Raw genomic sequence first — 20,850 nt, forward strand, 5'->3', positions numbered from 1 at the left:
GAAGAGATGGTAGAGACAAGGAAAGGCGACAGCCGAAAGAACAGAGAAAGGCTATAGTCAGTTGAATCTATGCTCAGCTTGCAGCCAAGAGTCCGTCCAACTATATCAGCTGCTCGCCTAGATCTCGCGAGACCGAACTCCATCGAACGAGCACTAATGGCACCGGCCCGGGAGAGTCGCCATTCTGCGTGATAGCGCGGCTGTGTGACGGACCAATCCGGTGCAGGGAGCATGGTTTGTCAGCGGCAACTTCCGAGTTTGTGCATGCTTTCATTATCGTTATGCAGACTATATCTTCTATGTAGGAGGATTCGAATTCTGTTGAACCTTGGCAGAAATTTGTACAGCCAATCAGTCTGCTCATCTGCCCACCTCATGGTGTTGCCGCAATGATCATGTCGGCCATCTCGGGCAGCGTGTGTGCTATGACATCCATGTCGCCAAAGATGTCGTGCATGGGATCGGCCTCGAGCACGGTGCAGTAGGCACCACGGAAGCTAAAGGTCAGTCCTGGGACAGAAAGGAGAGGAAGAAATAGAGGAAAGAGGAGAGAAGGGAGAAAGAGAAAAGAAGAAAGAAAAGGAAGGAGAAAAAACAGGAAGGAAAAAAGAAACAAGAAAAAAGAAAACAAACGATAAGAACAGCAAAGAACAACCTACCCGATCGTCCGTGCCGTGGACACATCCCACATGTGGGCAGCAGCAAACCAGGGCGTCGCGCCGGTGGCAGAGAGCTGGGCGAGCAGCGGACGGTAGGCGCCCGGGTCGGGCTTGGCCACGCCGGTGCTGTCGCAGGAGAGCAAGTTGTCGGACGGCATGTCGACGCCGGCGAGGGAAAAGTAGCCGCCGACGCGGGCCAGGTCGCCCGCCGTCAGACACCAGACGGTGAAGCCGGCAGCACGCAGCTTGGCGATGCATTCGGCGGCACCGGACCGCAGCTTCAGCTTTCGCCACTCGGCCACGAGATAGCGGACGTCGTCCCTCGGACGCGAAGGCGTGCGGGTCAGCCACGCCGGCATAGCGCAGCATGCGGTAGAAGAGCGAGCCGAAGACGCGGAAGAAGGTGGCATAGCGGCCCGACAGGCTGAGATAGGTGTACTCGCGCTCGGCCGTCTCGATCCAACACTGACCCAGCAGGCGAGCGTTGATGTTGGCGGCGCGCAGCCGGTCGGCGCCAAAGCGCTGCTCGATCACGTCAAAGAGGTGGTCGTAGGAGACCAGGCTGCCGACCACGTCGAAGACCACATTTTTCGACATGGTGTGGGGAAGACAAGAGGAGGAGAGGAGGAGAGGAGGGGTAGGACAGGAGGACAGGAGGACAGGAGGCTTAGGGACGGAACTGACATTGATGCACAAAGCTTCAGAAATACTCAGAACAAATACACACAACTTCAGAAATACAAAATTCTACCGAAGTCGGCTCTCCGAGGCACTTGGCCGCTAGAATTGCACCGGGCCGGTCGTCTAGCCAAAGATACGAGTCGCGATAGCAGAAGATAGGTTATGACGCTATTTTATAGGCGATATTGCTTAGTAAGCAACCACTTATACACATCACTCCAACCGCGGCCAGCCGCTATCCAGTACGTCCAGCATGCCCTGCGGAAAGGCCTGCATGATGTCAGACATGCCAAGATCGCTGCCAGCGCCGCCAGCGTCCCAGGGCGAGAGGAAGGACGTGTCGGGCAGCATGGGCGGGGGTTGGGGTACGCTGGCCGACGACGCGACACCGGGCAGCCAGCCAAAAGTGGCAGGCTGGAAGGACGCGAGAACAGGGTCAACAGTGGGATCGCCATGGTGGCCATAATAATGGTGACGGTAGTCTGAAGCAGCAGCAGCAGCGTTGGGACCGACAACGGCGCTGGAGGTGATGCTATCCGAGGCAACGACCCCGGGCTTTTTGACGAGAGCTGACCAAGCACAGAACATCTCGTAGCCGTTTCTGCCAGTGCCGACGCTGCCGGTGAGTTCGTCTTCGGGAGGAAGCGTGCTTTCGGAAGGAAAAGGGGGGCCGTCGGTGGCTGTTGTGTGGACAGGGTCACCGCTGGCCATGTTGGTCGAAGAAGAAGCAGCAGCAGCAGCAGCAGCAGCGCGCTGAGTCCTCTCCGCATGCAGACGGCGGACAGCATGTTCGAGGGCCTCGACAACGGAAGTCTCAGAGCGGGTAGACACGCTGCTGCCGCGTCCGGTAGCCATGGCACGCATGAGACGGCAGCCGCGAGCGATGGCGTCGCGGGAGCGGCGGTCATACTCATCGGGGCTCTCGTTGAGGCTCTGGGCGAGCAGCAGAAGCAGGGCGGCACGACAGGAGCTGAACTCGGTGTAGCTGGCGCCGGCGAGGCCGGTGGTCTCGTGAAGGCGCTGGCAGAGGGCGAGGACGTCGTAGGCGGCCTGAACGGCGGTGTCGACGAGGAGGGCACGGCGGCTGGGGCGAGCAGACGAGTTTGAAGAGGAGGACGGGGACGAGGAGCCGTGGGAAGGCGAGGCAGTGGAGACAGGCGAGGCGGCAAGAATTCCGGAGCGATCGGCGGCACCATCACGAAAGATAAAGGGACGGCCGATGAACATCTGGTCGAGGTGGAAGCACAGCTTCAGGTGGGCATTGGGCCGGAACATGGGCGAAGCCGGATCAGGACAGCGGACGTCGGGAGGCAAGAGAGCCCACCAAGCCTGCATCTTCTGCCAGGTCTCGATGATGCGCTCAAAATAGGTCGGCTGCAGCGGTTTGGGGCAGCGACGGAGGAGGCCGATGGCGTTGGCGATGTCGCTCAACCGCACGGTCATGTCGATCAGGGCCGACAGGTTGGTGAAGCGCGGCGACGACGAGCACAGACCGGGCAGATCGCGTGGCAGGTCGGCGTCCATCTCAGTGGGCGCGATGGAGGCTGGACGGCCATGCAGGACGCCGATGCGGCGCTCGACCGAGTAGGCCGTCCACCAGAGCCGGTTGCGCGTCTCGACGGTCCAGGCGTCCAGCTCGCCGCCGTCAGCCGGCGTTGGACACCGCCGGTGCAGTCCGTTCTGCACGGCCATCTTGATGCTGAGCCCGAGATACGTGTATGCGAGTCCGTGCGTGTCGAGTGGGAGGGCGTAGTGTGCCAGCAGCAGACAGGCCTGCACGCTCTCGAGCGACGCGATCGTGATGATATCAGGGATCAGCCGTGCCGCTGTGTGGTAGAACGTTAGGCCGACGTCGTCGGGGGGTGCCTGGGAATAGGAATGGGAATGGGATGGCACGCCAGCACCATCTCCTGGCCCCTCGGCCATGTGGGCAAACTGCGTCCCGATGGCCAGCACCATCAGCACCGCACACACCCAGGCGGCGTCACCGCTCGTCACAGCGCCCGGCGCGTCGTACAGCCGTGCCAGCCGTGCCCGCAGCCAGCGCTCCTCGACATAGAAGCTGTTCGTCTGGGCGAATCGGAAATAGACCTGCGCCAAAAAATGGGCCACGTGACGCGGCGGTAGACAACCCCCGACAGCGCCGCGCAGCACCGCCATCCGCGGTGACGGCAGCAGCTGTGTCGCCCGCCAGTACTCGAGGATCTCACGACGGCCACCGGGCTCGCCGCCGAGAAATTGCACGAGCCGCTGGCGCAGCCGCTGGGAAAAGTTCCAGTGTGAGAACTCGCCCGAATAGTCTGTTTGCTGTTTAGTCACGTGACCGTAACAAGACAGAAGAGAGAAACTCACGCGCTGTGCTCTGCGTCAGTGTCTTGACCGTAAAGTTCTCGTCCTTGAGCGCGACATCGTCCAGGTCACCGACGGCATCCCGCGGCCCGCTTCCGGCTCGCTGGGCGCTGCTGATCCGGTCGTGAATCCGCCGCAGGTTGTTGAGGTCCGTCGGCACGTCACCCAGCAGATGGGCCACCAGCTTCTCCAGGTACTGCACCCGCTCGCTGGACCGCATCGGTTCATCAGCAGTGGTCGTCTGCGAGGCCGCAATGGTTCCGGTGCCGGTGCCAGTGCCGGTGCTATTGCTGCTGGCCCCCCGGCTTCCATCGCCAGCTCGACCCGAAGCCATCGGTCCCCTGGTCTGCTGCTGCTGTTGCTGCGCCTTCTGCGCCGCCGGGCCGGCCTGTCCTGCTGGCGCAAACTCGCACGTCCGTCCCGTGCGCACACATCGCTGGCATGGCTGCCGCCCGTTGCACTTCTCCTTCAGTCGTCGACAGCCCGTGCAGGCTCGCACGGCTCGCCGCCGTGCCTCCTCGGCCACTCGCTGCCGTCGGTGCGGTCGTCGTGTCGCGCTCTCGAGCATCCCCTGGCTTCTGACCGTCAACAGCGGCTGCGACTGCGGCTGCTGCTCCATCTCCATCTCCATCTCCACCTCCACCTCCACATCCGTGGGCATCGCTCCCGGCGACGTGGCCAGCTGCGGTCCGGTTGCTGGCCTACCGCTCATTCTGTTCGCTTGTAGGGCTGCGTGTGTGCGTATTCAGACTGTAATCTGTCATCTGCCGGTCCTGCAGTCGTTCCCTCCCGGTGCTGTGCTGCTTCGATGGCATACTCTCCGTTATCTATGGCACCTGCCGATATTTGTTGCTGGGCCCACTTTATGCCGGCTAGCGCTAAGAGTGACAGGCGAGATAAGCGTTCCGGCGACGGAACATGTGGAATTGTCTATATGAGATCTCTATTGTAGTTTACCCCATCTATTCGTAGCTAGTAATGGCCGTCCACGGTCAGGGTACCCGTCTTCGTGATCAGATATTCGTCAATGGCTACGTCCTTGCCGCTCTCTTTTCCGTGACCGCTGTCTTTCAAGCCACCAAAGGGAGCCTCGGCAGCAGACGAGTTTCCAGAGTTCTGAGAATAAGCACAAGAATAAAATAAAAAAATATGAAAGAGAAAAAGGAAAGAGAAAAAAACAGAAAAAAAGAGAGAAAAAAACAAAAAAACTCACCAATCCAATCATGCCCGACTCCAGATTCTCAAACATCCGCCACAGACGATCGACGTTCTTGGTGAAGACGTAGGCGGCCAGGCCCATGCTGGTATTGTTGGCGCGCTGCGTGATCTCGTCCTCGGAGTCGAAGACGGCCACGCCGAGCAGCGGCCCAAACACCTCGTCCTGGCTCATCTCCATATCGTCGGTGACGTGCGCGAGGATGGTGGGGTCCATAAAGTAGCCGGAGCCCGTATTCGCAGTCGTCGAGTCCTCCTGCCATCGCTTCCCGGAACCCAAAACGGTCTGGGCGCCATGGCCGAGCGCATCCTGTACGAGAGCCTCGACCCGGGCGAGACTGCGGGCCGTCGTGACAGGTCCAAGCGTGACGCCGGGCTGGCTGCCATGGCCGACACGCAGCTGATCACGGGCCGCAGCGACGAGGGCAGCGACGAAGCGATCGTAGACAGTACGCTGGACGTAGACGCGGTTGGCCGTGACGCAGACCTGGCCGGCGTGTTTCCACTTGAGGGCCATGAGCTGACCGACGGCCTGGTCGACGTCGGCATCGTCAAACACGATCAGCGGGCAGTTGCCGCCCAGCTCGAGCGTCGTCTTCTTGAGCCCACGCGCGCAGAGACCCTCGATGATCCGACCGACGCGCGTGCTGCCGGTAAACGTGACCTTGCGGATCCGCTCGTCCAGACAGAGCTGCTCGGCCACGGCCGGCGTGTTCTCGGGGCCGGCCGGCACCACGTTGAGCACGCCCGGTGGAAAGCCGGCACGCGACGCCAGCAGGGCGATGGCCAGCGCACTCAGCGGCGTCTCAGGCGACGGTTTGGCCACCATCGTGCAGCCAGCCGCCAGCGCGCCGCTCGCCTTGCGCACCAGCAGGGCTACCGGTAGATTCCACGGCACCAGCGCCGCCACCACGCCGATCGGCTGCTTGAGCGTCAGCACGCGTCGTCCCGCCGTCGCTGACTGGCTCACGGTCCCCTGCACACGCTCTGCCTCGCCTGCAAACCACCAGGGAAAGGAACAGGCGTAGGCCAGCTCGCCCAGCGCCTCGGCGCGCGGCTTGCCCGTCTCGTGCACCACCAGCGTCGCCAGATCCTCGCGTGCTTCCTCCATCAGCCGCTGCCACGTCATCAGCCACTGCGCCCGCTGCCGTGGCGTCGTCTTCCGGTACTGCCCAAACGCTGCCGCGCTCGACGCAACGGCGGCCGCCACCTCAACCGTGCCCGCGTCCGCACAGCGCGCCCACTCCTGCCCCGTTCCCGGATCCTCTACCCCAAACGTCGCCCCGCTGCTGCTGCTCGTCCACGCACCGTCAATGTAGCACTGCGTCTGCAGCAGACTCGCGTCTGCCAGCACAAACGGCAGCCGGCTGGTCGTCGTTGTGGCCATGGTGGATGTTTGGGCTTTTTGACAAACTGTCTCCTGGTCATGTCCGGCGCACCCTGCCTTTAACTACCGCTCTCCTGCGCAATCGGTCCGGTCCAGCCTTCCATGGACCGCCCGTACGATGATTGCACCGGTCCGGTGACAGCTTACACAGTGGATGCTCTTCTTACACTAGCACGTGACTCTGCGTCTGTCTCCACCTTTTGATACATGCATACCAACTCCCTTTATACGCATACAATGCCCGTCTAACGCGAAAGGGAAAGTGCTGCAAACTTCAACGACCATGATGCCGACAACGTTTTCTACCACACCCATAGTCGTTGACCACAGGACACCCCGCCTTCCATGGTATACAAAACGCCACCATCCGGCGGCATCGTCTGTCTGCGGTGCCAGCTGCGACTCTTGCACTCGCCACGACCTCGCCGGCCGTCTCTCTTTCTCACCCCCCACCTTCTCTCTCGGCAGACAAGCCGCAACGGCTATGCTGCTCTTGCCAGACCCCAGGCCTGGAAGGCGAGGGTGATCGTGGCAAGCCCAAGACGCTTGCACCATGCAGCCTCTAAGGATGTCGACAGCAAGGCCGCAGTGCAGCCAAAATTCTCCAGGGACGACGAAACACCGGTCCTGCTGCCAGACTCCAGCGAGCCGCCTGCCAAGTCAGACGAGGCGGCAGCCAAGTCCGACATGGAGGACATATGGGACTCCCTGCTGGCGGACGGTATCAAGGCGACGTCGGACGAGGTGTCCAGCCACATTGACGCGCTGCGGCCGACAGACGAGACCACCGTGACCCGCTCCGACTTCCAGCGCCGAAGGGAGAGCCTGACGGCCGGCTTCACCGTCGCACAGCTGCGCGAGTACATTGACGCACACCGCGAGCCGGTTGTCCGGCCAGCCGCCTACGCCTGGGCAGTGCAGCAGCTGCCGTGGGTTCCGGGCGGGCCAGCCAGCGAGCTGAAGGCCAAGACGCCCTCCTCGGCTCTTTTCCTGCGCGGCTACACCACGTCGTCGATGCTGAGCAAGGATTGGCTGGCCGTGCAGCTGATGCGCGAGTGCTGGGGCCTCGCCGTGCGCGAGTTGATGGACGCTCCCGGACTGCTGGACGTCACCGTGCGCGAGCTTGAGTTTGCCCTCCTGGCTGCCGGTGCCCAGTCGTGGCTGCGCGACATCTCGACTGCCTACTCGACCGTCACGACGACGACTGCTGCCACCGGTCGCAGCCGCAGTCGCAGCCACAGTCGTGGCCAAACTCGCCAGCACCGCCACATTGAGCTAGACCCCGGCCAGCGCCTGCTGCGCATCTCCGCCCCCGCCGTCACGGCCGACGCCATCCTGGCCGACATTGACTGCATGCTGGCCCGCGCCACCACGCGCGCCTTTCGCCTGGCTGACGTGGCAGACACGCGTGTTGTCGGTGCTCTTGATGCTCACATGCTGAGGGCCGTCGGTGCCATGACTGAGAGCTGGGTGCGGCTGAGTGCGGATGAGGACGAAGTACTGGTCAGCTGGATCGCCCAAGACCATGACCACGACCACCATCTCGAAGATACCGGAGACAGGGTACACCGGTTTCTGCTCACAGCTTTTGGCACCTCCACCCTGCCCCAGACGACCGAGCTGGACTACGAACCCCTCAAGCGCACAAAAGCTCGCCTGCTCGCCGAGTTCGATAGCTTCAGCCGTGACACCTGGTCCTGGCCCTATCGCCACCGCAACTGGGCCCGTCTGGTCGAACCCTTTCTGGCCGACGCATCGGCTGCGCGCACTCGGCTGCCCGTCCAGCTGCCCGGCGCCCACTCGATGCCCTTTGAGTTTGTCTCCCCCCATACGGCCACGGCCACGACCGATACAGGCGCAAATGCAGGCGCAGATGCAGACGCCGAAGACGACCACAGCCAAAGGTGGTATCGTCTCATCCGCACTTCCACCGTCGCTACCTTCGGTCGCGTCCTCCACAGCCCGCCGTCCGCAGACAAGACCAGCACCCTGTCTGACATGGCCAGTCCGGCCACTGCGCTTCAAGGCCTGGAACGGATCTTGACTCCGGTAGCGCCGCCTCTGCTGGGACTCAATCTGGCCGATGAGCCGCTGATTGACACCACCACCACCACCACTACGACCACGCTCCTGCTGCTCTTCCAGCCGCAGCCCAACACAGCCCTAGCTGACTGTGCCCCCCCTCTGGAGGTCTACCTGGACATCTCAGACGGCCGGCCGGTCCTGGCCGCCCTGCACACGGTCATGGCCGCCCACACGAGCGACGTGCTCTTCCCGACACAGCCTGTGGACGTGCGCATCACGCAGAAGCGCTTCTTTGCGCTGCCGGCCGCCGACATCGCCGCCGATCCGGCCCTCGACCCGCTACGCGCCTTTCTCGCACAGGCACGGCTGGGCCAGCTGGGCCCGTCTGGCCAGCCGCTGCCGCTATCGACACCGGCACGGCTGTCCGGCCTCGGCCTGCCGGCACGCGTGCTGCTTCCGGTCGGCGACGGGGCCAGGCTGCGCGAACAGCCGCGCAGGCGCCACCAGACCATCGCCGTCGACTACGTCTTTGCCGGGCTCGAGGTGCGCCGCCGCGTCGCCACCGCCTTTGAGGGCTGGACGCTCGCCCTGACCAGCGTCGACGCCGGGCGTGGTGGCGGCCGCCACACAGCCCTCACACTGGACGCAACGCCTGCGGGGACGGAGTCTGGGGTGTCCGGGGTCACTCTCGCCACTGGCGGGGACCTCAGCAAGACGGCCTTTCGCCATGCCGTCGGCCGGCTCGTCCACAGCGACACAATCCACTGGCTGATACCGGGTCGGGAGTCGTGAGGGTCAGAGTGAATACGAGCAAGTACGAGCGATTACGAAAGAGGTGAAAGGTCTGGGACGATTTAGAAGCATCTCCAACCCACGATAGAAGAGAATACGGAGTCCGGAGTCCGGAGTAGATAGATGCATTGCAACGAGTTCTCATTGCAAACACACTTCCAACCACGTCCAACGAACTTCGAATAGCAACACCGCACAGTCAGGAAGGCAACATTCGTCAAGAAGCTGCCCAGTGACTCATGCCGGCGACTTGGTCGCTGCCCAAGGCATGAAGACAAACGAGGCCGAGGGCAAAACGAGGGGCAGCATCTATCCTTGCCCAAGCAGGAGCCTAACAGAACAGTTTCCACATTTGGCGGCGCTTAGAACACTCAAACTCCCGTACTTGCACGAGTTACGTATCGTCCTGTGGAGCTGAGGATTTACGCGGGTGGAACCCGCAAGAGGGTCGCAGCTAGCATGTAGACTTTTTTGTAAGATACGATAATAGGAGATCAAGCCGATGGCAGAGCGTCTCTGGAAGACAGACATAGACCGGTTAGCCGTAAACGCAAGTGTGCCACTGCTGAGTGTAGATATGCCACTATCACTTATCATTAATGCCAATATCGCCTCTGTCAACCGGTGGCGGTGTGTCGTTGCTTAAACAGCACGCCGCCGTGGTTGCCTGCAGCTTGCTCTGCTCCTTCCCTGCTCGTCAAGCTTCCTGCCACATTGGTACGTCGTAAAGGAAACCCGCGCTTGGAGGGGTAGCCACCGCTTTCCTCTCCATTGAGGGGCAAAATAATAGGCAAGAGGCGAAAATTACGGCAGGCCACAAAATTTTTTTAGTCTGTTTTCACTTTTTTCCCTTGTGGGGCTTTGAGCCCTGGCAACCAACCGCAGCCCCGCCTTCTCTCTTACACTCTCGCTTTTTTTTTTTCTCCTCTCCTGCCATCCCCCTCCATAAAAACCCCTCCACGCACTTTGTCTTTCAACCTTTTTTTCCTCCTTCTCTCCTCGTCGGCACACCCTGAATCAAGCATTCTGATCTGCCAATTTCAGTGAGTATCTCCGTCGAACCTCCTTCTTCTCTACATCGCCTTCATCCTCTTCTTCATCGTCCGCATCGTCGCAGGCGTCCGCACCACGGCCTCCGGTCTCAATCTCTCGTCGATCCTTGATTTTCTAACCGCCCCAACAGTATCCATTCGCGATATACCAAAATAAAACAAAAACGCACATCAATCCGTCAAAATGGGGTATGTTCTATTCTTCACCCGTTGCCCCTCTCGTTCATCAGCAGCATCTTCATCGTCCCTTTGGTCCTCGCCTTCAGGAATCGAGGCTGCCTGATCCGAGCCCAATCCGCCAGCTATTGCTCATGCTAACCACATATGTCTACAGTAAGGAGGAGAAGCCGCATATCAACGTAAGTTTACGATCATATCGATCCGCCGTCCATTAACGCTCTGCTCGTCGCTGCCTTTCGTCCAACTCGAAAGCATCGAGCTTGGGCTTGCAATATCATACCTGCGACTCTTTCCTAACTCTCTTTCTACAGGTCGTGGTCATCGGCCACGTCGACTCCGGCAAGTCTACGACTACCGGTCATCTGATCTACCAGTGCGGTGGTATCGACAAGCGTACCATCGAGAAGTTCGAGAAGGTTCGTTTTTTCCCTCTTGCTCGCATCTACCCTACCTTACCCTACTGCACACGACACGTCCACTTCCTTTTTCTCATTATCAGAATGTGGGGTTGGAGGGGCAAATCCTCTTCCCTGTCTTTCTGCCTTGTGGACCCTGAAAATTTTTTGGGCGGTCAGGTTCCAAGCACAATCATCTTGGTGCACGGACCACAACCAGATCCAACCCAACCCCATACTCTATTTACGCCATCTCATCCCCACCTGCTTGCATTTAGATTTGCCGCTAACACCCAAACCAGGAAGCCGCTGAGCTGGGCAAGGGCTCCTTCAAGTACGCATGGGTTCTTGACAAGCTCAAGGCCGAGCGTGAGCGCGGTATCACCATCGATATCGCTCTTTGGAAGTTCGAGACCCCCAAGTACTACGTCACCGTCATTGACGCTCCCGGTCACCGTGACTTCATCAAGAACATGATCACGGGCACGTCGCAGGCCGACTGCGCTATCCTGATCATTGCTGCTGGTACGGGTGAGTTCGAGGCTGGTATCTCCAAGGATGGCCAGACCCGCGAGCACGCCCTGCTGGCCTACACCCTTGGTGTCCGGCAGCTCATTGTCGCCATCAACAAGATGGACACCACCAAGTGGTCTGAGGCCCGTTACCAGGAGATCATCAAGGAGACCTCCAACTTCATCAAGAAGGTCGGCTACAACCCCAAGACCGTTGCCTTTGTGCCCATCTCCGGCTTCAACGGCGACAACATGCTGGCTGCCTCCACCAACTGCCCCTGGTACAAGGGCTGGGAGAAGGAGGGCAAGAGCGGCAAGGTCACCGGCAAGACTCTGCTTGAGGCCATCGATGCTGTCGAGATGCCCAAGCGCCCCACCGACAAGCCCCTGCGTCTGCCCCTCCAGGACGTCTACAAGATTGGCGGTATCGGCACAGTCCCGGTCGGCCGTATCGAGACGGGCATCATCAAGCCCGGTATGGTCGTCACCTTCGCTCCCTCCAACGTCACCACGGAAGTCAAGTCCGTCGAGATGCACCACGAGCAGCTTACCGAGGGTGTCCCCGGTGACAACGTCGGCTTCAACGTCAAGAACGTCTCCGTCAAGGAGATCCGTCGTGGTAACGTCGCCGGTGACAGCAAGAACGACCCGCCCATGGGCGCTGCCTCGTTCAACGCTCAGGTCATTGTCCTGAACCACCCCGGTCAGGTCGGTGCCGGTTACGCCCCGGTTCTGGACTGCCACACTGCCCACATTGCGTGCAAGTTCGCCGAGATCCTTGAGAAGATCGACCGCCGTACCGGCAAGTCGGTTGAGAACAACCCCAAGTTCATCAAGTCTGGTGACGCCGCCATCGTCAAGCTGGTGCCCTCCAAGCCCATGTGCGTTGAGGCCTTCACCGACTACCCGCCCCTGGGCCGCTTCGCCGTCCGTGACATGCGCCAGACCGTTGCCGTCGGTGTCATCAAGTCCGTCGAGAAGGCCGCTGCTGGTGCCGCCAAGGTCACCAAGTCGGCTGCCAAGGCTGCCAAGAAATAGACGACTTCGCCGTTTTGTTGAGGAGGATGGGGCCACTGGCCAAACGTCTGGTCGACTGATGCTTGTTTGCTGTCTGGGCTGGTGGGTTATGATTGGCCTTCTCGGCTCATGTATGGCGACGGCTGTCGCTCCGACTGTTTTCTGTACATCTCTCACCTTTTCTCTCACGACGCTGATATCCAATGTGAAATTTTCCTTATCTTAATCTGATGAACGAAGAAAAAGTGACTGTCACGTAACTCTTGTTTTGGGGGGGGGGGTCGAAGGGAACGGGTGGTCTGCATTGCAGGCAATACACAACTTTTCTGCACAACGTGCGCTCCATTATTACTTACAAAACGTAGATTGCCTGACTAGAGTGGTGTCTTCCCCAATCGCGTTGTTGCTGCGTTCTGCTTATTCATGGGATATCGGCCGTACAGTATTATGCATGGTACGTTTCGCTCAGTTTCTCGCGTGTTCTCGCGCAGTTTTAATTGACTGCCTGGACCCTCATTACGGCTTCACGACATGCTGTATCCGCACTACATGCTATCATTTGTTGTGTTGCCAACTCTGGGGAAAGACGTATGCACATGCCCTTAACTGCCAAATCTCAACCAAGTGGAGCTGGTCCTTAGCGAGAGAAATGCGACATCACGATGTTTGAACGAGTGATTGCCCGGGCTTCCGTCAAGACAAGCAGATATGAGACAGTCTAATCTACTCCCCAGTCTCATACGGCAGACTGCCTTCGGCAACGTATCCCCCATCTACGTTTTGGCCGTATTGCCGATTATGGGGTGCATCTATCTAAGAATGAGAGATGATATGTCAGAGACAGCAATGTAATCCCCAAGACTAGCGGGTAGCCGGTGCCTTACTGTATGCCGCCAGCGCTTGAGACAGCTGCCCGCTTTGCTATGTAAGATACGTGCGCAGGCTCTGGTGCGGTTTGGTTTCGCTCCATAGTACGGTGAATACCGAACTCTGTTTCTTTACGCCTCGCAAGATTGAGATCACGCATCTGGGTTTACTGTCGAGGGCGCGCGCCTGGATCACATCGAGCTATGAAGAGCGGTGCCAGGACGGACTTTTCATCCCTGCCGTTCCTCTGATTCTTTGTTTCTTTTTTTTGTCTGGTTCTTCGTTCAGATCGCACGTCTTGATCGACGGAGACTTTCGAGAAATTGCCAGCCCGGTCTGTGTGGCCGATGTGGAATGCGATCTTCGCTACGGGGGCGTGAAATGGCATTTGGACAAACAACACACAAATGAGCATGCGCCTCGTTCGAGTTCTGCATCGCAGCACTCAAAAGTGGACTGAAAAAGTTCTCTGGCTGCCAGGGAAGGTGCTCAAATTGGCCACCACCACCACCCCAACCATCCCTCCACCTGGTCTCCGGGGTTTTTCTATAAGCAAAAGGCCGATCTTGCCTGTACGAGTATGAGCAGCAAAATGGAGTACCCCACGTATTCGTTGATATAATCGTCAAGCACCGAGTAAGCAACTGCAGCTTCAATGTTTCGTTCGAATAAGCATCTCCGGACGACGTCAAGAACCTGTAGCGGATGAGATCTGAAATTGGGCTGTCTCAGTACAGCGCAACGCCCAGCTTAGGTATCGATCATGTTTGGCTTCTTCGGCGTTTCTGGAACGCGGTCTCCATCAGCACCAAGACCGGCTGTGGCATCAGAAGCCATCTGTAACCTCGTGACCGTCACCAGTCTGAGGCTCCTACCGTCAGGAATCGTTTCCGCCCTGGCGTCTTTTTTTGTTTAGGAAGACGCAAAATTAGGTCTTGCCGTCTTGCCTTATCCAGCGTCGCTTTCAGCAATATTATATACTGCTCACATTCGGGTGTGTGCATTTTCTGCTGGTGCTGGTGGCCGTTGACGTGGTTGTTGGCTGGCGGACCGTCCCCGCTCGGCCACGGTGATGTGGAACGATGCTGTCGTCCTTGTTGCTCCTGTGATTATGTTCTGTCCTCGTCCAAGGTCTGGTAATCCACCTTGCAATATTGTTGGAAGCCGCTGTCGAGACGGCAGGGATGGGCGTAAGCTAAAAACAGGAGGCGTGGGTGTAATACGGAGTAAAGGCACATAAAATCCTACGTCGTACATAGTAAGATACCACAGACAGGTCCAACGATTACATAACGGCATGGACAAAAGCTTCCCACAAAAACTCGCGGCTTCGCGCTTTCCTCAGCTCGATGTGCAGTGGAGAAGTCTGGATGCGGACTAGGGCCATGACACTTGCACTTGCAAGTGTGCATGCCGGCCTAGCATTCATCGCCATCGCACCTTGGGCTGTCGGGCCGCGTGTTTGGTAAAGACGAATCTGAAGGGTCCAGACGCATGCTCTGCAACCGGCTCTGCCCTCGTCACGATGCCCAGAGAGGGCGCAGATGGAGCGCTTGGGAAGACGTGTTGGAGACAGCCTAAAGCGGAAGTGGCAGGCAGCCATGTTGTGATATCAAGATGTTAACAAAGGGAGAAGACAGAGCGTGGCAGAGGTACGATCTCGTCCTCGCACGAAGCTTGGCTCTCTGCGGGTAGGGTGGTGTTGCTCATCTATCAGAATATCAGACCGGCTGGTTTCATCGAGATCTTGGGAACAAGTACTCGTATTTCCAGGCTCGCGGCGCCAGCCAAGATTCGATCATCAGATATGACGGCGTGCCTGGCTTCGGCAGGAAGTGACGAGCGCGGAGCAGCGAAAGGAGAGACGTTGGTCCTACATAAGCGCTCTTGTGGTCATGAGGCCCCCCTCTTTGCGGGATATCACGGATATACTGCTCATACAGGGCTGATAGCGACGTTGAGCCATGTCCCAACAGTTGTCGCGTAGCACACCGCCTGCCACCGACTTACCTGCTGTGGTCGGCGTGTAGCCTTGCCGCAGAGGTCATGCCTTTGGTAGCGTCTATTCTGCGGTACCTGCGATTTGTTTTTTGCCTCGCTCTCATCGCCAAGGCGCGAGGCGAAATGTTCTCGAACTTCGAAGCTTTAATTTGCTTTATTGTTGGGCAACCATCGTCTCCATAATCCCACACTGACCCTGCTATCAGGGGCGTTCCGTTACGTGAAAACAGGCGTAATGGGCAAGCACGATACATACGGAGTAGTAAGATAATAGCAACATTCTTTCGAGTAATACTCCGTACGAGTAGGGCTCAGAAGCGAGTATGCACAAAATATGCGGCCCACACATGCTCCGTACCGAGGCATTAAGAGCAATCTCGATGCCTTTCTTGCACCATGCCGCTGGGGGAAAGGACTCCTTCCCCCTAAAGCCCCTTATTCCATCTCCGTTCCTTTCAGGACCATTCCTGTCGACCTCCGTCGCCAAGACGGGCTGCAAGAACTGAGTGGTGCAGGTAAACGGTGTATTCCCGCAGTTTAAAGTGGACCGGATTGGTGGCCATCCGGTTGAAATTCCGACTCCGAAAAGACTGCTCTGTGGAGTGCATATTTGCAGAGATGGGAATAAAACATGGGATTCTGGAAATACGAGTACGAGACGATGCGATGCTGACCACGAAACCGCATCGCCGCCCTCTTGGCTGCGCACGACGGGGGGGGGGGGGGGGCCGGGGACAGCATAATGGCTTGCGTGCAGGGTCCTCAGCAGCCACGACGTGAGGGAGCAATGTGTTGTCCCGGCAGGCCAAGATGCGGTGAAGGACCGTGGCTGAAGCCCGTACGGGCAATCCTATATCGTACGGAGTACTATGTAAGAGAACACAGGGACACAACCACGTAAGATACCGCACTTATATGCATGTGGCCACTAATGGTACACAAAGCTTATTCAGTGTCTTGCAGCCGTGGCACCACCTGACTCGCACAAACCCCTGGACGAAACTGCAAGATGCTGATACAAGCTTTTTCTCACTCTCTTTCTCTTGCTATGTAACATTTGGGGGAGGAGGGGGGTTGCGCTGCATTCGATTCGGCCTGTTTGCTCGCCTCGCACGAGTTCCCATGCGGGGGCGGCTTTCTTTTTCGTCTGTCTTTTTTTTTTCGTCTTTCTTTTTTGCTGGACACCATCCCGCTCTGTGGTGGTCCCCCTCTAACCCCCGGCCGTCATCAGGCCACCAGCGCGAAGGCGCGAAGGGCGAGGTTGGGGAACCACAGCCATACACAGTCACTTAGCAGAAGAATAAGGGGGGCTTGAACGGAGAACGGCGACACTAGCGCCGTATCCCCTTCTCCATTAGCGGGCAGCAGTATCGTACTCAGTAAAGTGCGCGCTGTGCGGTGCGATGGAGTCTCTCTTCGGTGCCGCAGTGTCTCAACGACGGCGGTTGATTCGATTGCCCAGCTGTTTGCCGATCCTAGGAGCCACTGCATGCACGTATTAGGGCATTATGAATGCATCTTACTTGCAAAGAAAGACCATGTCGCGAGCTGGTGCACGCCGCCGGCTTACTCAAGCTGTGGAAGAGGACAGTCGAACGGCTGTGGCCATGATTGGCGCGGGAATACCGCTACTTGTGTTGCTGATTCACTGGCGAGTCGGGATGTCAGAGCTGACACAGCCTCGCAGGCCAGGGACCGCAGGCCAGGGACCGCAGAAGCAGGAGGCTCCATGTCAGAGACGGCTTCGAGTTGCCTACGAGTATCGTAAGTACTCCGTACAGAGCAGGCAAGATGCGAACTGCTCGTACTCCGTCCGGACGACGGGGGCAATGCATTCTCGTTGGTCCGCGCTTCGGACATAAACAACAGACCGACCGATAAGGTGTGCCGGGCCTGGAGAGTTCCCGTCCTTCTCGCACGTTCCGTCCTGACCAGGTCCATCTGGCTGGTCCAACGCCCTAAATCGATTGTCAATAATAGACCCACACCCTGCCTAGTCTGCAAAACGGACTTCCCGATCTGGCTTCTCCGTTTCTCGCTCTGCTGCCAGCATTGTTATGCATTGCTTCAGGAAAACTCCCGTGCTCTCAGCAACATCCCACAGCAGCGCGCTGATTAAGCGCTGAGTCCCCCGAAACGAGCCCGGCGAATTCCCATCTCCCAGCAAGCACAGCTCGCAGCGTCTTCTGCCAATCCGCAAACCGGCTTACTGGTACACCGGCCCTGGGGCGATTACTAATGGTCATGCACACTGCTTATTCTCCCTGGCCAGGAAGCCGAAGGCCTAACGGTTGCTCCTCGACCCAAGTGACCGTCCGTCTTAGCGTCCTCGCGTCCTGGGACGAGAAGGGGGGCGTGCAGTCGACTTAGTCGCACGCCCAAGTCGTCTTTTTTTCTAGCACATTTCTCTTAATTCCTGATTTATGTATGATTTATGGGGATTTTTTTCTGGCCTGCTTGCTGTGACGTTCGTACGAGTACCCTCGTACCTTCCCTGGCCTTTATAATATCTCTGCCCTCGCCGTCCAGTCGCTGCTTCCCCCTTCCCCTTCCACTCCTACCCCCTCCCCCCTCACGTCCTCGTCTTCCTGTCCTTTTGTGTTCACGATTTAGACATCTGTTTCGTTCTGTTCCCGGGCTTCTCTCTTGGATTGGTGTCGTGGTAGTCCTGCTGGCATTGGTTACGCCGTCCACTTACACGCACCTACCGCACCACTGCATGACACAATAATAAAAGCCGCCACCTCGACCTCGTTAATGCCATGCTAAAACAAGAGCCGCCAGCTATGGAAACAAGCATACCAACTCCTCCGTACGACGACCACAGTTCGCGGCCGCAGCCTGTCTCGCGCAAAAGCCCGTCGTCCACGTCCTCCTCGCTGGCCTCTGCTGTCCGTTCTGCCAAGAGCGGCAATGGCAACAGCAGCAATACCGGCACCCCAACCAGCTCGATCAATGGCCACACCCCCCACCACAACAGCCACCGGGCATCAAAGCGATCGGCCACCGCCCCGTCGACATCCCACTCTCACTCCCACCACTCCACCTCCAGCCATCATGGCTCGCCCCATCACGACAGCGACGGTCGCCACAAGCGCGTATGGAAGGCCTGCGAGCGTTGTCGTATGAAGAAGACAAAGGTCCGTCACGAGGTTCTGCTGCTGCTGTTTTGTCCAGCGTGCTGACTGGTGCAGTGTGACGGAGAGTTTCCCTGCAAGAGGTGTAAGGATGACGGCCTGGTCTGTACCGCTGGCACGCGCAAGAAGACAGAATACAAGCAATTGCCGAAAGGGTAAGCATCTTGGCCTCCATCGCCCCTCTTCCCTCTCGGGGACGCGAGCTGACGACGGCCTCCCACTGGAATCAGATATGCCGAAGTTCTGGAGAACACACAGTTCGCATTAGTAGCCACCGTGCACAAGCTCTACAGCATGGTTCGCGCTGCCCAGACCTGGGATCTCGGCGAGCCCGAGCTCAACGAGCGTGGCCAGCCGGTGATTCACAGCATCGCTGCCAAGCTCGGTTGCATCCGCCCCAACAACGATCCGGACCTGCCAATGGGCACCTCGGTTTTCCCCGAGGACGAGTCTGACCTGGCCGAGCTCGCCGCCCAGCTCGAGGAGCAACACAAGCAGCGGGAGACCGAGCAGGCCGTCCAGGCTGCCGCCGCCCAGGCTCAAGCTCAGGTCGAGGCACAACAAGCCCAGGCCCAGATCCGCTCGCAGACATCCGCCGTCCCCATTGCAGTGCCTGGCTCTGCCCCTGCCGCCATGGTGGCCGGTGGCGGTGGATTCGATATGGCCGGCCTTGGCCGTTTCGACCGTGCGAGCTCTTCCGAAGAGCTGGACACCTTCTCGGACATGGACGACTACCGCAAGAATGTCTTCGGCAATGGCAACGACAGCAGCGTCAACAGCGCCAGCACGACCATGTCGCCCCAGAGTCTCTCCTTCAACGACTTCGATGCCGTGTCCACCCAGTCTGATGGGTTCGTCGCACCCTCTCCGACATTACAAACGGCCCAATTCAACAACTGGATCGGCGGCCGGACTTCGCTGGACTTGAGTGCTCAGACTCTCCAGCAGCAGCAACAGCAACAGCAACAGCAGCAGCAGCAACAGCAACCGCAGGCCCAGATGCAGGAACAGCAGGCCCAGGCCCAGGCCCAGGCCCAGGCGCAGCAACAGCAGGCACAGCAGCAAATGCAGAAACTGCAACAGCAGCGCCAACGACAGAAGCGCTCGCTTCAGCAGCGACAACAAAGCGCGACCACACAGTCACCACTATCGCTGTCTGTTCCATCGGCCTTGGCGACAGCCATGCCCTACATGGCCTCACCGACATCCTACTTTGGCGTCGACATGTTGCGCCAGGGACTGGTCGAGTCCAACTTTGGCACCATCAAGCCTCATGTGCTGTCCTGCCCAAATCCCGAGGCGATGTTGGGGATGGGCGACCCGATGATCTTCTCCGGCGGCTACGACGATGTGCTGATGTAGGAACGGACATGAGACCGTACACTGCAAGCACCAGATACGAATAGACCGAAACCATTGAAAATAATCTGGATTTCGGCATGAGACTGGAGTTTTGAAGGGTGGCTGGGGGGAGGTGTTCCGGGCATTCTACCATTCATTTCGCATTTTACGACCAGGCAACAGAGCAGGAGACAAAATTAGAGGCGCTTAGTATATGGGCATTGATTTCTTGACAGCCGGGCTTGAATTAGAGGGGCTGGCAGGGCGGAAGTCTTGGAATGGTGGTGTCAATGTGGCTGTACTTTCCACCAAACGCTGTTTACAGGGAGTTGGGCATTTTGGCCATCACGGAACTTTTTGGCAGCATAATACAAGCCAACCAGACACCGAAAGCAGACCCGTAAACAGATTCGCTAAGAGGCTGTAATCAAACCAAGACGAGCGGTGATTGCTAGCAGGCTAGCAGGCTGGCCTTGTCCAATCAAGACGGCTTCTCAGCGTTAAACAGCATCAGGTGATGATCATCAGAAAGCCTATGCGAGGCATGCGGGGAGATTGGGGAGGACGACCGTTCCAGATGTAACGACGGGCCTGCACAAGTCTGCAACACGGGGAATTAAGATATCTTACCAGAGCGCGCCATTTGGAAACAAGAGCGGCGAGAAGCGAAACCCCAAAGAAGCAATGTAGGACCAGGGGGTCTTACTGCTTGTGCCAAGTACTCCGTATTTCACAGTATCTTTTTATACAGGTGAGATCGTTTTCCGCGTCTGCTTGGGCCAGACTAGCCTGTTCTGGAAGTATCTTAATATCCCCACCCCACCCCAAAGGCCGACTTTACTGTGTCTGTACAAAGTTTGATTTCATGTACGAAGAGTCTACGGGTAGAACTGCTGCGTCTCGTTGGCTCGGCTTTTGTCAGACGGTGTTCACGAAGCATCTTTTTGCTCCGTACCCGTATACACTGTACAAGTATCTTAAGATACGCATTACCTTTGGCCCTTGGCCGTCCTCGTACCCGCACGCCCTTGGACAGTCTCGTCGTTGCTGCCTGCCTGCGTGTTGGGTGACAAACAGCAGCTTCTCAGTACGAGCATCACCCCCTTGAGAGCCCTCCTTACCAACTTTCTGCCCACCGCCTTGAGCCTGTCGGCAATTCCAATCCAAGTCCGATTTCTCGTAAGACTATCCCACAGATTCCACAACAACGGAGAGTCAGATTTCCCGATGACCAATTCTT

At 58.3% G+C, this 20,850-nt stretch overlaps 6 protein-coding genes across 6 annotated transcripts; 3 read left to right on the forward strand and 3 right to left on the reverse strand.

Annotated features, from left to right (window-relative positions):
• Positions 1–373: 373 nt before the first annotated feature.
• CMQ_3024 (2-haloalkanoic acid dehalogenase) lies at positions 374–1,256 on the reverse strand (the record flags this gene model as incomplete). The annotated part of the gene is made up of 3 exons (XM_014317102.1): positions 374–497; positions 660–943; positions 1,011–1,256. The coding sequence occupies 3 exons, from the start codon at positions 1,254–1,256 to the stop codon at positions 374–376; spliced, it is 654 nt and encodes a 217-aa protein (XP_014172577.1).
• Positions 1,257–1,553: 297 nt separating this feature from the next.
• CMQ_2918 (c6 zinc finger domain containing protein) lies at positions 1,554–4,401 on the reverse strand (the record flags this gene model as incomplete). The annotated part of the gene is made up of 2 exons (XM_014316996.1): positions 1,554–3,640; positions 3,693–4,401. 2 exons carry the CDS (start codon positions 4,399–4,401, stop codon positions 1,554–1,556), a joined length of 2,796 nt encoding a protein of 931 aa, XP_014172471.1.
• Positions 4,402–4,661: 260 nt separating this feature from the next.
• CMQ_3212 (succinate-semialdehyde dehydrogenase) lies at positions 4,662–6,291 on the reverse strand (the record flags this gene model as incomplete). Its single annotated transcript, XM_014317290.1, has 2 exons — positions 4,662–4,805; positions 4,957–6,291. The coding sequence occupies 2 exons, from the start codon at positions 6,289–6,291 to the stop codon at positions 4,662–4,664; spliced, it is 1,479 nt and encodes a 492-aa protein (XP_014172765.1).
• A 345-nt stretch (positions 6,292–6,636) lies between these two features.
• CMQ_2701 (uncharacterized protein) lies at positions 6,637–9,108 on the forward strand (the record flags this gene model as incomplete). The annotated part of the gene is made up of 2 exons (XM_014316779.1): positions 6,637–8,340; positions 8,482–9,108. 2 exons carry the CDS (start codon positions 6,637–6,639, stop codon positions 9,106–9,108), a joined length of 2,331 nt encoding a protein of 776 aa, XP_014172254.1.
• A 1,236-nt stretch (positions 9,109–10,344) lies between these two features.
• CMQ_3140 (translation elongation factor 1 alpha) lies at positions 10,345–12,285 on the forward strand (the record flags this gene model as incomplete). The annotated part of the gene is made up of 4 exons (XM_014317218.1): positions 10,345–10,349; positions 10,495–10,519; positions 10,652–10,756; positions 11,038–12,285. 4 exons carry the CDS (start codon positions 10,345–10,347, stop codon positions 12,283–12,285), a joined length of 1,383 nt encoding a protein of 460 aa, XP_014172693.1.
• A 5,609-nt stretch (positions 12,286–17,894) lies between these two features.
• On the forward strand, positions 17,895–19,631 carry CMQ_3062 (c6 zinc finger domain containing protein; the record flags this gene model as incomplete). The annotated part of the gene is made up of 3 exons (XM_014317140.1): positions 17,895–18,272; positions 18,327–18,424; positions 18,500–19,631. The coding sequence occupies 3 exons, from the start codon at positions 17,895–17,897 to the stop codon at positions 19,629–19,631; spliced, it is 1,608 nt and encodes a 535-aa protein (XP_014172615.1).
• Between the last annotated feature and the right edge of the window lie 1,219 nt (positions 19,632–20,850).

This window comes from Grosmannia clavigera (assembly GCF_000143105.1).
Source record: "Grosmannia clavigera kw1407 unplaced genomic scaffold GCSC_144, whole genome shotgun sequence".
Lineage (NCBI taxonomy): Eukaryota > Fungi > Ascomycota > Sordariomycetes > Ophiostomatales > Ophiostomataceae > Leptographium > Leptographium clavigerum.